Source organism: Ornithorhynchus anatinus, chromosome X5 (genome assembly GCF_004115215.2).
Source record: "Ornithorhynchus anatinus isolate Pmale09 chromosome X5, mOrnAna1.pri.v4, whole genome shotgun sequence".
NCBI classification, from domain to species: domain Eukaryota; kingdom Metazoa; phylum Chordata; class Mammalia; order Monotremata; family Ornithorhynchidae; genus Ornithorhynchus; species Ornithorhynchus anatinus.
In genome coordinates, this window is record NC_041753.1 from 41,095,184 (window position 1) to 41,111,062 (window position 15,879).

The 15,879-nt window shown below is 42.2% G+C and overlaps 1 protein-coding gene across 8 annotated transcripts in view; it reads right to left on the reverse strand.

Annotated features, from left to right (window-relative positions):
* Positions 1-5,349: 5,349 nt before the first annotated feature.
* Positions 5,350-15,879, reverse strand: part of SVEP1 (sushi, von Willebrand factor type A, EGF and pentraxin domain containing 1) — a 230,211-nt gene continuing 219,681 nt past the window's right edge. For 6 of the 8 annotated variants that reach the window (XM_029054999.2, XM_029055003.2, XM_029055002.2 and 3 more), the window contains 3 exons: positions 14,665-14,760; positions 10,943-11,036; positions 9,983-10,363 (listed from right to left, as the gene is read on the reverse strand). In XM_029054999.2, the coding sequence (XP_028910832.1) occupies positions 10,291-10,363; positions 10,943-11,036; positions 14,665-14,760 (263 nt within the window). In that variant the 3' untranslated portion in view covers positions 9,983-10,290. Of the gene's footprint in view, positions 6,700-9,982; positions 10,364-10,942; positions 11,037-14,664; positions 14,761-15,879 lie in introns of those variants that run through there. The other 2 variants (XM_029055005.2, XM_029055000.2) reach the window with 1 other exon arrangement.

A 15,879-nucleotide genomic window follows, 5' to 3' on the forward strand; every position in this document is an offset into this window, starting at 1 on the left:
GCCTGAACCCTCCTGAGAAGCTTGGGGAGGCCCGGCTGTGATATAGCCCAGGTTGGGCCCCACCCACTCTTCAGTTTGGGAGGCAAGCGTATGAGCTCCCGTGGTCAGCTTGGATTCTTTCCTTCTGATCTTCATGGAAAGTCCTGCCTCCCTCTTCCCCTGCATCGTCCCCCCCCGCCCCCCGTCCAGATCAGGCGATCTAGTAATTCAAACTACGAGATGGATTGATCGGTAGCCATTAAAAAGCACTTGACTGTGATATCATTTCGAAGGATTTCACCTGAATAACGTTCCGTAGAACCGAGTACGCCACCCCGTCATGGAACCGATCCATGAGCCGGTATCGAAAACTAACGAGGAAATCACACATCCATAAAACACCATTCAACTGTGGGACAAGTCTGCACAGGAAACTGGGAGGGTGTCTAAGTTATGGCTGCATCCAGCCCAGAACATTTTCAAATTCTGGTTTTTCAGATGTCTTAAGCTTTGTGTGCTGCTGAAACAGCACCTTGTGCATAGAATGGATGACTCAGTTCTGTGAATTTGCTAAAGTTTAGGCACCAGAGGCTTATGGGAGAGGCAATAGCCTAGTGGCCAGAACATGGGACTATAAATTAGGAGATCTGAGTCCTGAGCCTGCCTCTTCCATTAATTTTCAAAGGGGCACTGGGAGAGTCACTAAATCCTCTGCTTAAATGGCAGAATGGCACAATCACCCCCATTCCCAACACCTGCCTCTCAGGGATGATTTAAAAATGTTGAATTAGAATGCGTGTAAAATACTTTAAATTCCTAGAAATGAAAAGATACTTCTAAAATATAAGTATGTCTATTATTTAGTGTGCATTTGTGCCTAGTGAACAATGCCTGGCACCCTGGGAATTTCAAGGAGAATTCTCTTTTGACTCCAGCTCTAAGGGAAAATTTTGGAGTTACCAACTTTTGAGCTTGTAATAAAGTGTGGTTTGTTTTGGGGGTAGGACTTAGGAAATCAGGGCCATGAGTTGAAATTTTTCTGGGAAAGGACATTTGGTTGGTTTCTTTTGATGGATTCTGACCACAGCTGGCACTTCCAAGCTGTGTTTGAATGGAACAATAATGAGGTTTTAAACTCACAAAAGAGTCTAGAAATCAAAAATGTGTTCATTAGATCAATCTGGGAAACAGGATCTGAATTGTAGTTTGTTCCGTCAACACTCCTAAGGGACTAAGGCAGAAAAGTTTCCTTCTAAAGTAATTCTCTGAAAGAGATAACTTACCCAAGAAGCTTTTGATGTGCCTCCAGGAAAAAGGATCAAGTTGTGTGTTATTTGCTGGTACTAAGCAGGACAGGATTTTATTCGAAGTGTAAAGTGCAACACATAGGATTTAAAAACAGACAACAGTGGAAATCACAATCCAGCTTTAGAAAATATTGCCCCTCTGACTTGCTGAAAACATGAAAAGGTTATTAGATAGCATGTGGTCCAGCAACCACATTTAAATTTCCATCCTTTATGGCCAAGAGAAGCCTGCCCCATCCACGTGTCCACAGTTTTGCTTATAAAATACTTCATCCAAGCTGGTTGTGTGCCTTCTTATTTGGACCAGGAACAAGTGAGCATTTGATTTCTGCATGATAAGAACCAAGGAACTATTGAACCAGTTGGTCTCCCCTGCCACAAAGGGTCTCTCTGAACCAAATCATTCTGCCCAGAATGTTCAAGAACAAGCCTCAGGCAGGGCAAGCAGGGTAAGAGATAACTACCTTCTAAACAGTAAAAACACCCTGTTTTTTTCTATTCCTTCAAGGATGCTTTTGGATGCCCTGTTCTCTCAAAGGATAAGGAAAACTTGACACAAAGTGCTTTCTGAGAATGTACAGCACCTTGAAATCCTTTATGCTTGGCCTCATGATAGGCTCTTTGGTTAGGCTATATGGACTTTTCGATGTCTTTTTGCACTTGTGGAGAAGGAGCCTGAGGTCATTTGGTGTGGTTCTCCCAGAGACCTAGAATGCTGTGCTCTTAAAAGCATTTTCTTTTTGCTAACATCAGAAGCAGAGACTGTAATTACCACACAGTCATGCTGAGAGAAGCTTAAGGAATCTTTTGGAGTTGGGATGTGCCCAAGCCTCTCATCTCAGCTTGACAGGGAAAGGAATTACTGAAGTCTTCCCATCTTCTTGAGGTTCTTTATCTTGTTCATTCACAACTATCACACGCTTAATTAAAATGCCCAAAACAGTTCCTTGCGAGAGAGCATATTGAGGGGTGTAATTGGGAGAGGTCAGGGAGTTCAGGCTAAATGCTGCCCTTCAGCAGTTTTGACTTTCATTCATCCTTTCCAGTTTTTCTGGTTGGTCTGTGAATGTTCTTCATAGGCTCACACCTGGCACAGTGTTCTATTCTCCAAGATGTGTAATAGCCCAGCTCACTGCTTAAGATATTATTATCATATTTATGAAGTGCTTAAGATGTGTCAAGTACTGTTCTTGCCAGATACCCAGTGGATGTGATTCAGTAGGGAAGCTCTGGTGCTTTACTAGATGGACTAGAACTTGTTAGGGAGGGAAAGAGAGCACTCTTAATGGCTATATCAAAATAAGGGTCAGTGGGAAATCAAAATGGAGGCGTCTCAGAAGGAGAATTCTGCCACTTCCAAATGAACAGAAACATGAGCCGGCCGAAGAAGTTGACAATGCTTCTGTTTGAATCGGGCTATTTAATAGAGTCTTGCAAATAAATTCCAAAAATCTACCGGCCAACAAAATCTTTTTCCTATCTGCAAAATCCTAATTAGCCCTGTCTGCATTTCACAGTCTCATTGTGGTGATTTGTCTGCCAGCTGTGAGCTCAATGACCTGAGGACACTGTAGAATTAGTTTAATCTATAATGCTTTGCACTTTTTCAAGTTGCCTATTTTTTTTTTTTTTTTAGATTAGCCTAACTTTTCTCAGGCCCTAGATATATGAGCCCATGAGAATTCAATTGGCTGTTTCAGAGGGTAATTAGTGGTCAAAATGCAGGACTGAAATGCATCTAATTAAAGTGGTACTTTGGAAAAGAACAAGGGTCAGGAAAAGCTAAGGGGTAATTGGGGAGATGGTGGAACAAAATTAGTGCATTTCTTTCACTTCCCAACATATAGGGCTTGAAAATACCTATGTAATCAAGGAACGCTGTTTTACTTTCTGTCAAATATATTTTTTTTCTGATCTAGATTTCATTCCATAGAGTATTTTAGTAGGATGGCAAACAAAGCACTAAAATATGAGCATAGCTCCAATAAGCAAAGACATGAGATTAGGAATAAGGTTATTGGCTGATACAGGGAACTGGTTTTCATGCTGATTCCTAGTGTCAGAATCTGGACTCTTCCATTTGCCTTTATCTTTTCTACAAATGACTCATCAGTGTTCTCTTCTTCTCCTATTCAGGTGACTCATAATTTATTGATATTCCCTGACTGAGAGCTGTCTGAATTTTCATATCAACAGATTTAAGCACACACTGAAACCAAAACACACACACACACCTCAGTCTTAACTGCTTCTCTAAGAATTTCAGAAGATAGTTGAATTGTAATTTATGGTGGAGTACTTTTCAATCTGCAAAATGGCTGCTAAAGGAAACTTCCAGAGCAAGAGAGTTCAGTATGGGAACTACTTTACCGATATTACCTTGCACCACTGATTAGTTTCCTCTTTCTCTGGTTAGGCTTGATTACTATCTTTACTTGGAGGCACAAAAGAAACAAATAGGTGGCATGGCAATAAGAATCCAGGGTATTTTCCACAGAGTGCTTAGACCTGATCAAATCCTGCTAACTGGTGGCATGGCAACATCCCATCTTCTAGCACAGCCTTGGAAATATGTCTAAAAACCCATTAAGGGCACATTTCTATTTGGCCCCACTCAATATTACCCAAAGAATCATCCTCACCCACTTCTCCTGTCACCCCCCCACCATATAACACAGCATTTGCCTTCAACAAACACATTCTGAATGCAGCCCCAAATCCAGATTCCCATGACAGCCAAACAACAAAGGAGACAAACACTCCCGCAGGTCACTTTCAATTCCATTTTGTCCACGGAACTATGGGCTCTTACTTATTTTTTATGGCCATTCTAGGGGCTATGGAGGTGACTTACTAGAATATGATACCTTCCTTTAGTTTGAACCGGTTTCTTCTTACTTAGAGATGAAAAGTGGAATTAAGCCCGGAGGATCTCCTGGGAATGGGTAATGGAAACATATGATTAAGGGGAGAAGAAAAGCCTAGTTACCCATCATATGTGGAAATACTTCAACAGCATTTTGAAAGGGCTTACAGAGGCAAAATAGCAATACTCTTGCCAGGGAATCACTAAATTGATGTGGGAATGAATAACTGAGCCTCATGGAAAATAGCAGAGACTGTGTCTGATCTGATTAGAGGTATCTACTCCAGTGCTTAGTACAGTGCTTGACACAAGGTAAGTGCTTAGACACAATTACTATTTTTATCATTAGTGTCCAGCCCCACTTTGGTAAGGGTGAAGGAAGAACCTAGCTGGTAAAGGTGTTAGAAGTTGACCTATCAATTTTTGCTTCTCTTCCAGACCACATAAACCACCTCAGATCATGCTCCCACCACCCCCTTCTTTCAAATCCAGATATGATCAAGTCTTAGAAAACTTGAGTTTCCCTGTCTTTGAAGGAACCTGACATTTCCAATGGGCTTAGGGAAAATGTTAGACCCAGGCAGAAGTGTGAGCTCCTTGCAGTTAGAGAATGTGTCTACCAATCTATTGTACTCTTCCAAGTGTTTAGTTCAGTGTTCTGCACTCAGTAAACACTCGGAAAATACCACTGATTGGTTGATTACTCTGCACTCAGTAAATGCTCAATAAACATCATTGATGGATTGATTGGGTCAGTTGTTGTGTACTGCATGATATTAGGCTGAGAGACTTGCAGCTAAATCTGACAGCTGAAAAGGGCAAAGAAAGATGCTTATTCAGCCAGTTTCAGCAATTGAAAAATGGGAGCCCAAGTCCAGGAGTGGAATTGAGAAAGACTGATAGGAGAAGGTGCTGAGTAGTTTTTCAATATAATCATTCATTCAATAGTATTTATTGAGCGCTTACTGTGCGCAGAGCACTGTACTAAGCGCTTGACACTGTAAGCTCATTGTGGGCAGGGAACATGTCAACCAACTCTGTTGTATTGTACTCTCCTAAGTGCATGGTAAAGTGCTCTGCACACAGTAAATGCTCAATAAATACCAGTGATTATAAGCAGATAGGACACAGTCCCTGTCACACTTGGGGTACTCAGATATCCCAAATTCCAATAATTTTTCTCTTGACACAATCACAAGTGATTATGAAGTGGTTTTTAATGATGGACTGTTGAAACTGTTAAAATAATCCTTAATGAAACCTACATTTAGGGAAGACTGAGAAAGGGGAAGACAGAGAGAGAATGTGTGCATGGGAGTTCAGAAAAAAATGGAGGTGGATGGGGAGGGAAAGAATGGAGGAAAACAGGAGAAAAAAAAGAAAAAAAGGGAAGAAGGACAAAATGGAAAAAGAGAGGTTTGAAGGAAACAAGGACAAAGCTTAAATTAGGAGTCAGTTCTAGCCACGGAGGTAATTCTCCCTCTCTTTTCCTAATGGCAAATTTCAGATGAGAACACTCCCCTAATCACCGCAAAGCCAATCCCCACCTTGATCAATGCTCTCTCAGCTTAGTTCATAGATCTAAAATTTTTCTGGAGGGAGGGACTCATGTTAGTAAGATTCTGGTAATACCATTCACGTGACCCGTGGAAGCCTCTGCAGGCAACATTCAGAAGAAAAGGAATTGACTGCAACGGCTGAGTGGAGCAGATGCCTCCGAGGATTGTATACTTTATAATTCTCAATTGCCAGGGTATTTGTTTCTCTTCACTGAGGGACAAACTTGTTCCAAATATTACCTGCAGGGAAATGAATTATGCCTTTTCTTGTTTCCATGGTACCTAGTTTCTCTTGCGGTTTATACCAAGGAGTGGAAATCTCCCATGTGATCATTCGAATGGTTTCATTACTAAATCTCTGGCTATATAGAGAGGAAAATTTTATTGTTACAATATTTCAAAGAAAATGATTGTATGTGGATATGCATAGTGGCTGGCACTCTCATCCACGCTGGGTCTCTCAACTTCCTAAGGAGGCACAAGGGATAAGAACCTGCTCTCAGAGAATGATGGGATAAATTCATCCATCATTAATCCTCTTGATTGTCTATAGTTCAGCCTCTGGATTATATCATGGGTTTGACAAACCCATGCTATGGCAAATTTACAGCATTATATTAATTAGCAGTAAAATATATTTTAATTAACAAACCATAATCAAGGAGTTGAAAACAATGACCAAATGTATACAAGGAATTTTCCCAACAGACAGCAGAGCATGTACATTTTTGTGTGTGTAGCAGCATATACTTAATATACTTTCATATATGAAAATACAGACAGATTCTTTAGAAATGGAAAAGTATAGGAAAATATATCACAAAATAAAAATCCACGACAAAAAACATTTCAAAAAACTCAGCACCTCGTGGGATTTACAATGCACAAGTTCCAGAATACTTAGGGTTTTCCCTGAAGAGATAATCCCATTCTTTTGTGTGAGCCACTGTGTTGTGTTTAAAAAGGTGAGAACCCAGACTTCCTTTTCCTGTAGAAATAAATAAAGCAAAATGAGTGGGTTGTAGAAATAGGCTGGCTCTGAGGAGTTTCTTCAACTAGGATTGAAGCTATGGCAAAACTGGGATTGGTCTGGGTCATCACAGGAGCTGATATGGGCATGACCTCACAAGGATCACAATTTCAACACCCCAAACACTGTCCTCACCTTCATGCAGGCAGGAAGTGTGAAACACCAAATTCCCCAGAGCCCTCCCCCTGACACCCCTACCCCTGCCAACTTCTTAAAACTGCTGGGCAGTTAAGCACCAGGGTTTGGAATTGGGGAGAAAAGAATTTATTGCAAGGGATATGGAGAAGCAGAAGGAACTGCAGGTGCAGCTGATTTTCTTAGCCATCTGACCATTCTAACTTCAGTTTTTTATAAAAATAGTACAGCTCAAAAATTTCTGCTACTTGTGCAGCAGGTTCTCACAAATGGTTTTACAAATGATGCCATCAGAAGTCATTCTGACATCGATGGTATGGGGCTTGCTAATCCAGAGCACTGATCCTGGAAGAAAAGACGAGTCAACCTGAAGGCAAAGATCGATGTCTACTGGACTGTTGTTGTTATGCCATTGCTAGGTGGTTGTAAGGCATGGACATCATATTGACAGCATATCAAACAACTTGACCAGTTCTACCAGCACTGTCTGGTAGCCTGCCAGGTAGCCAGGTAGCCAGCAAGATATTCTGAACACAGGATCATGGACTCCGGGGCGATGAAGACCAGAACACCAGCGAGGTGATGCTGTCACCTAGTGCGGATGTACTATAGAAGGATGTCCAACTTGCTCCTTTATGTAGAGCAAAGCACTGGAGCATGTCTCACAAATGGTCAGAGGGACTGAGACATATATATGAGTCTTTGAAGAAACTGGGCACATCGCTTAAACCCAACCTGGTGCCTAAGGACTACAGGAAGTGTTGCTTTGATCATGAAGAAGGGGATGGGGTCACGGCTGGGCCAGCCATGTCTCTCAGCCTGGACCCTGATCTCTGGGTCTATATGAACTGTACTCTGTGATCCACAGAGGTCTACGAGACCAAGGCTGGTGCCTTAATCAACTTGGAGCTGGTGCTGTGCAGAGACCTATCAACTGTATTTATTGAATGCTTACTGTGTGCAGAAACACCGTACAAGCATTTAGTACAATGCTCTGCACACAGTAAGCGCTCAAAAAATACAATTGAATGAGAGTACAGTAGAGCAATATGATAGGCACATTCCCTGCCCATATTCCTTGCTTACAGTCTAGAGGGGCAGACCTGCAGAGAATTATGAGAAGTAGTGTGGTGTAGTGAATAGAGCATGGGCCTGGGAGTTAGAAGGTCATAGTTTCTAATCCCTGCTTCACCACATGCCTGCTGTGTGATCTTGAGCAAGTCGCTTCACTTCTCTGTGCCTCATTTCCCTCATCTGTAAAATGGGGATTGAGACTGTGAGCCCCATGTGAGACAGGGACTGTGTCCAACCCTATTTGCTTGTATCCATTCCACCGCTTAATACAGTTCCTGGCACATAGTAAGTGCTTAACAAATACCATTATTATTATTATTACTAAAGTGTGTATTCTGCCACAAAATGGGCACCACAAGTGGTTGTCACAGGCTAAGGTGCACCAACATGTATCACTTTACCTATACCATTAAAGCACAGAGTGTTTTTCAAGGACAAAAGAATGCCTTGCCCCATGCACAAGCCAAAGGGAGCCCACACGCGAGAACTAAACTCCTCTGTGGTCTTGAGGAGGGTCTACATCCAACGGGATGAGGTTCGGCAGATAGCCAACATTGTGCAGCGAGGTGAGTGGGATCCCACTTTCCTTGTCGGGAGCCTCACTTTCCATGCGATTGGACAGCTGCTGCCACAACAGATATGGGCGTTATACTCTCCCGGAGCCCTCTTCCCCATGGGCTACAAGGCCAGCCAGCTGTATGGGAGCACACACTACACCAAGAAGTTCTGCCACTACTTGTGCTGCACTGAAGAGAATGGTGGCTTTCCAGCATTTGTGCCCGGGATCGTGGAGCAAGGCCATGAAGCACACATCACCCAAAGATAAGTGGCCAGCTTCTGGAGGAAAGTTCCTGCAAGCCTGGGGAACATTGTACAGAACTGTCCCCATGTTCACTCCAAGGTTTAGATTGTGCTTTAGCTTTCATTCAATTGGAAACACACATTTGATGGTCTGTTTTTAAATGGCACAGTGGCACTTTCTGAAACCCAGATCTGGCAGGGTCTGGGGGGGTTTCTGTTCCTACTCCAATCCTGGTACCTGGCCTCTATGGGCAGGGAGCTGTACCAAGCTCCTTTACCTCACCACCTAAGAAAACAAGCCAGGTCTCCTGCTGTGGAGAGGCAGGGGGCAGGTTCCTCTTGGGGCCTAGGCAAACCATCTCTGTGGCTGGAGAGAAGGAGTCATGTTGTGAGAATGATCCCAACATTTGCTCTGAATCACAGAGCCTTATTCGGTTCATTACTAACTCTCCCTGGGGCGGGAGGGATTTAACCTCATTTCTGTCTCTGAGTGGTGGCATTCAATGATTACCACACAATGCATGCAGAAGGGGAAAAAATAATTTCACTGAACAAGAACATTTACTTGGGCTTATTTTTAACAGTATTTTTTAAAAACCTGGGGCATTCATTTAGTTTTCCAAAAGGCTCGATCTGAGCTTTACAAAAGCCAGGTGGTTGAATTTAGTGTTTATTGAATGCCCACAGTTCCTGCTTTGAAGTTTCCAGTCTAACACAGCAAACAAAACAGATGAAGAGGCAAAAACATCCAACAGTTGAGGAATGATTTGTGTTGGGGTAGAGAGGTCGTGTATTGTGCTGGTATGATGAGCAGGATTACTTGGAAGACAGCTTCCTGGAGAAGCAGGGAGTTGAGCTGGGATTTGAAAGGGAAGGTGGTGGAATAGTGGGCAGGAGTGGAAATGCTGTTCCGTGAAGAAAACTTTGGACCAAGAGCCAGATGCAGGAGACTGGAGGGTTGGGGGTTGGGAGCCCTGAAGAGGCAGAGGTATGGCAGGAACAGGATGTGGGCTGGGGTGAGGGGCCAGCTGGGTGGCACCAGCAGGATGGCATCCAGAATGGGGGGGCGTGCACATAGCCTTATACCCTATTTCCCCCCTCTCTGTAAGCTACTTATGGGCAGTGATCACATCTACCGACTCTATGGTGTTTTAATTTTTAAGTGCTTAGTACAGTGCTCTGCACACGGTTAGGTGTACAATAAAAAAGTTGATATATGTATATATATATGTATATACATATTTACTTGTCCATCATATTTGAAGCAGACATCGCTGACGGTGAAGGTCACCTATGAGCGTGTGTATGGCTGAAAAAGCCAATGAAGAGTCCACAGTTCCAGCCACATTGGGCACCCAAAAAGTTCCATGGTTGGGCTGTTATTCTCAATGTTTGTAGTGCCTGGTGCATTTTCTTTTTTGCCTCCTTGTCTCTCTTTCCATAAGAAGCTTTTTGGTCAAAAGGGGCTGCTACCTTCTTCATGGCAGTATGCCATGCAGGTCTGTCCTCAGCACCTGACTCCCAATTTTCAGTAATATCTCAGGCTCCATTGACACTAGTTCTTGGGAACTTGTAGCACGAGAAAGGTCCTCTTGGCATTCGGCTAGTCAGTCTTTTGGGGACAAATGAAAAGCAACAACAAAAGAGCAATGTACTAGGTGAAAGGCGGTTTCAAGGGTTGCACAACAACCAATGGTAACCTTCAACTGCAAGGTCTGTAGTTAGCCATGCGTCTCACACCTTGGCCTCTACATTCATCTTGCAAAACTTCAGAAGTGATAGGTCCAAGGTTCATCTGTCTTTTCCCATGAGACACTCCACCGATACTTCTCAATTGGTGCAAGTTCTCTTCTCACAAAGCTCCTGAACCCCTTTTCTGCTCCTCAATCCTTTCTCTTTGATTTTTCACCTTTTATTCTTTTGTTTTCCTCCATTCTCATTACTGTTTCCACACTGACCATCTCCTAGTCCACTTCTCCAACTCAAAACTCTCTCCTCCTTTTTATTTTCTTATCCCTAGTATCTCCTGGCTGCCTTGCCTGCAGATCCCATTTACACAGGGGAACGAACACCAACTGCTCTTGGACACAAGGAATACCATCAGGTCAATGGCAGGTAGTTATCATTAAATTAGCCTTGTTTCCTAATTACATTAGCTGAAGCGTTACCTTCAGAGGCGAATGGTACTTACCGGGAACAGTCATGGCCTGTCCAAGCTGAGAGGCAATAGCATCGATTTGGTCTTACACATTTTCCACCATTTAAGCAGGGAGACTGGCAGACAGCTACATTGAAAAACATACACATGCAATGTAAATTTATTTATCACAAGAAAAAAAATGTATAAACTGCATTTAGAAAATATATAGCTATACATTTACTCTCAATCACATATTTTAACTTTTATGTACGGTGTCTATTTTCAACAACATGTTCTTCAGAAATGGCAAGAATGGCTCAAACAAATCCCTGTCACATTAAATCAACTGTGTTTATTGAGCGCTTACTTTGTACAGAATACTAAGCAATTGGGAGAGTATAACAGAGTTGGTAGTTGCCCACAATGAGTTCACAGGCTAGAGGGAGATACAGGCATTAGTTTAAGTAAATAAATAAATTACACATGTGTACATGAATGCTGTGGGACTGAGGGAGGGGTGAATAAAGGGTACAAATCCAAGTGCAAGGGAAAAAAGAAAGGACAAGGAAAGGAAGAAAACCCTTCTGGAAAGAAAACAGTGGAGGGAAAGCACAGACTGATGGCTGATTCAAAAAGGAAAAACTCCCAGGTTATTAAAAGAAAAGTCTGCCCTGATGCGAGAATGATAATAGAAATATTCAGTCCTACTACATAACCATAGCCAAAAATAGGAATGGCTGAAACTGGGATCATAGGTTGATTAAAATGGTTTCAGCATATCTAAGATATATTAAAAGGCCCTGACACTTCTTCAGGGCAGTGGCCTAGCTGACCAATCACCATTACTTAGAGCTATATCTGTGTTTTTGAAAAGGGAGAGAGGGCCTCTCCATAGATCAGACAGTTCTGCCTTCATCTTGTTAGCTTGATTGATGCCATATTTTGTGGTGACATGTCATCTGATTAAATTGTCCGTACCAAAGCCCTACCTCTCTGTTGGTTAATCCTGAACACAATTCCCTCAAATGTGAAATTCTAGGAAAGCAGGGAAGGGTGTTTACTTCCCCTCTCCCCCAGGCCATGTTTGCAACCAAGTACACTGGGATGGCAAAGCCCATGAAAACACTTTTCCACCTGACTTCTCAGGGTAAAAAGGTGTCAGCAATGCAATTGTATTTCCTGGAGGCTTTGAGGTAGGCAGTTGAACGTTATAACCTAAGGGGAAAGAAGTCAGTAACAGGTGAGAATTATATCTCTGGAATAACAAGCTTCTGTCTAAGTCTTCCCGAGGAGCTTGGAGGGGCTGCCACTCTTAAAGTCTTTGCTTTGTAATTGCCTGTAGCTGATCCATTTCCTGTTCCAGCTAAAGCCGCAGCTGGAGGCAGTTATGAGTTTAAGAAGAACCAGGCAGAGACTATGGAGGAAAAAAATCCCCACTAATCTTTCAGTTAAACTAGCAAAATCAACAAAATCTTAGATTCAGTTGTAAGAAATGGCAATGGATGCCATGACAAGGCCTGAGGATTCCTACATACAAAGATGTTTTAAGTACTCCCTATTTTGCTGTTATAAAAAAACCCAAACCAACCAAAAAGCAAAAAAGCACAGTAAGTTTTAAAGTCACATCTTTAAAGTTCCCCTCAGGTTGTGAACTCAAACACTAGGATGAAAGCTGTATTCAGGAGAAGGCTTCTCAAAATGATGATATTTAGATTTCTGTTTCTCCCAGAAAATATACTTTTGAACAGCCAAGTTGCTCTGCTGGAGCTCTGAAAAATGGTCACTTGGCATGTTGTGACCTGCCCTCTTTGAACCCCAGGTGGCATCCAACTTGGGGGAGGGATCAGGGTAGAAGAGAAAGGGTCATTTTTATTTTTTGCAGTTTTTTGGGGAAGAAATTTAATGTTACTTCTCAAGAATATTCCCTGTGAAGAAAATCCCTGAGAAATTAGGGAAAAAACTCCACACAGAAGTACATGTCCCTCCCTTCTTTCCCAGGCCACTGCCACCTCACAAAAATGAAGTGTACTCCACAGTTTCCCAGGTGATAATTTGTCATGGCCCCAATATATCAGTTCCCTTCAGAGTTTGTGTTCGTAAGCAACACCGTCTCCTGTTTCTAATCTAGCCATTTGATAAATTACATTATTCTGGTATATGCTATTAACCAAATTTCCCCAATCAGTTAAACAATGCAATAAACCTTATTTATTTAGAGTTTGGCAAAACTCTCAAAATTCTTGATAAAATGGTGTCTGGGGAACACAAACTGACCACTGGCTTCTAGACTGACTGGGGATTTAAGCAATCAATAAACACATTTGAGGCCAAAAAATTAAATCATTGAAAATTGTAGTCTTCTGTTGAGAAATTCAGAAGAACCTCGGTCCTGAGAGGTCAGGACTGAGGTCACATGTTGTCTCTCACTGTACTAAGCACTGGGAAAGAGTACACAGGTGGGAACAAGCCATGGTCCCTGGCCCTCAGAAGTCTCACAGCACCACAGCAGTTGCCTGGGAAACCACATTGGTCTTCACTGCCCATTTTCTCCAGTTATTGATCAGGGTTCCTGCTGGGTCTGTCCACCTGGCAAAATGCCCTAGGTCCTTCTTCAGTCAAGAACCTTCACCATTTCTGGCATAGCCACGGCTGACATTCACCTATTTGAAGAGCCAGCATTAGATCTCCTAATTCCCAGAGCTACACTCTTTCCCATAGGAAGAACTGCATAAACTGGACTAATGAACTTGCTTGATATGTTCACCTAGATGCTTTTTTAAAAAAATGGTATTTGTTAAAACAATTACTATGTTCCAGGCACCATACTAAGTGCTGGGGTAGTACCAAGCTAATCATGTTGAACACAATCCCTGTCCCACATGGGGCTCACAGTCTTAATCTCTATTTTACTGATGAGGTAACGGAGGCACAGAGAAGCCCAAGGTCACACAACACACAGTGGCGGAACCGGGATTAGAACTCAGATGCTTCAAAGATTCAGACTGATTTCAATTTTTTGAAAGTGGGTAAATCGGCTACTGTTGATGGTTCACTTTTAAATATTTCATTTTAGATGATTTGCTGCTCCTTCCAGTTTGGTACTTAATATGGTGAATTCATCATGAATTTTCCAAAGCACATGCTTTTTACCAAGAAGGAGTCTATTTTCTTGGCAATTCCTAAGAAGTTTGAAAAAAAAAAACTGCATTCATCCCTTTTCTAAACTGAAAATCACAGAAATCCACCAATAAGAGATTTGGTAAAAATTTAAACAAATTATCCAGGTTCTTCCACAACTGAATAGCTGACATTCAAATGGATATACTGGAGATTCAATTTAGATGCCTTTCTACAATGGATGGGACCGTGAAATTAGTTTCCCTTGGACTGAATCTAGACTGTAGACAGGGAACGTGTCTATCAACTCTGTTATATTGTACTCTTTCAACTGTTTAGTACAGGGTGTAGCACACAGTAAGTGCTCAATAAATACGACTGATTGATCGATTGATTGATATGCTCTTTCTGGCAGCATGAAGAAACTATTGCTGCAATTCCTATTTCTGCCATGGGAGACTGGATCCAACAAGTATATGCAAACATTTTCAGACATCATCATAATTATTAACAATTTATTACAAGTGCTGAACCAAATTGACATTTATCATTGCACAGTGGGTAGCCAGAGAAGTAACCTTATGTGAATCCAATGTTTTGAAATTCAACATTGTTGGTAATTTCACTTTTTTTTTTTTATGAGCAAGGAGGTTTACCTGTATGACAGCGAGAACCAGTCCATCCAGCTGGACAATCACATCGGTAAGGTGCCACACAGCGACCGCCATTCAGGCAGGGGAGGATGCATATGGCTGGGAAAAATGATGGGAAAAGAAGGATGACTATAACAGCAAAAACAAACATTTGTTGCGGGTCCAATAGGGAAGAGGTTTCGAAAATGATCATGGTCAGAAGCTCAGCTCATAAAAATGTACTGTATCTAATAAGAAAAAAAATGCTTTTTTGTACTCTCTCCAGTGCTTATTACAGTGCTCTGGTACACAGTGTATGGCGCATAGTGTTTAACAAATACCACAATTTTTATAAGAGATACAAGTTAATCAGTTCAGACACAGTCCCTGTCCCTTGTGGAGCTCGCAGTCCAAGTAGGAGAGAATGGGTATTGTATCCCCATTTTGCAGTTGAGGAAACAGACATAGAGAAGTTGAATGACTTGCCAAGGTCACAAAGCAGGCAACTGGCAGAGACAGGGTTAGAACCCAGGTCTTTTAGCTCCCAGGCTCTGCTCTTCCTACTAAGTTGTTTTTTCCTGGCATTTGTTAAGTAATAATAATAATTATGGTATTTGTTAAGCACTTACTATGTGCCAAGCACTATTCTAAGCACTGGGGTACATACAAGATAATCAAGTTGTCCCACATGTGGCTCACAGTCTTAATCACCATTTTCCAGATGAGGTAACTGAGGCACAGTGAAGTTAAGTGACTTGCCCAAAGTCACAAAGCAGACAAGCGGAAGAGCCGAGATTAGAACCCAGGACCTCTGACTCTCAAGCCTGTGCTCTTTCTGCTAAACCACATTTACTATGTGCTAGGTACTGTACTAAGTGTTGGGGTAGATACAACATAATCAGGTTGGACATTGTCCATGTCCCACATGGGGCTCACAGTCTTAATCCCCATTTTCCACAGATGACATAACAGGCACAGAGAAGTGAAGCGACTTGCCCAAGTCACATGGCAGACAAGCGTCGGAACCGGAAGTAGAACCCAGGTTGTATTCTATTTCTGATCCTGTGTAGATTACAGTCAAAAGACCGGATCTAGACGCAGTACCATAATACACTTCCTGTATGGCCATATGAATGGAATTTAGTTTTGGATCCTTATCCAGTTGATTAAGAAAAACAGCCCCCTACTTACTTCCCAAGAGTAGTCTCCAGTGAATTTTGAGCCCCACAGTTGGAGTGA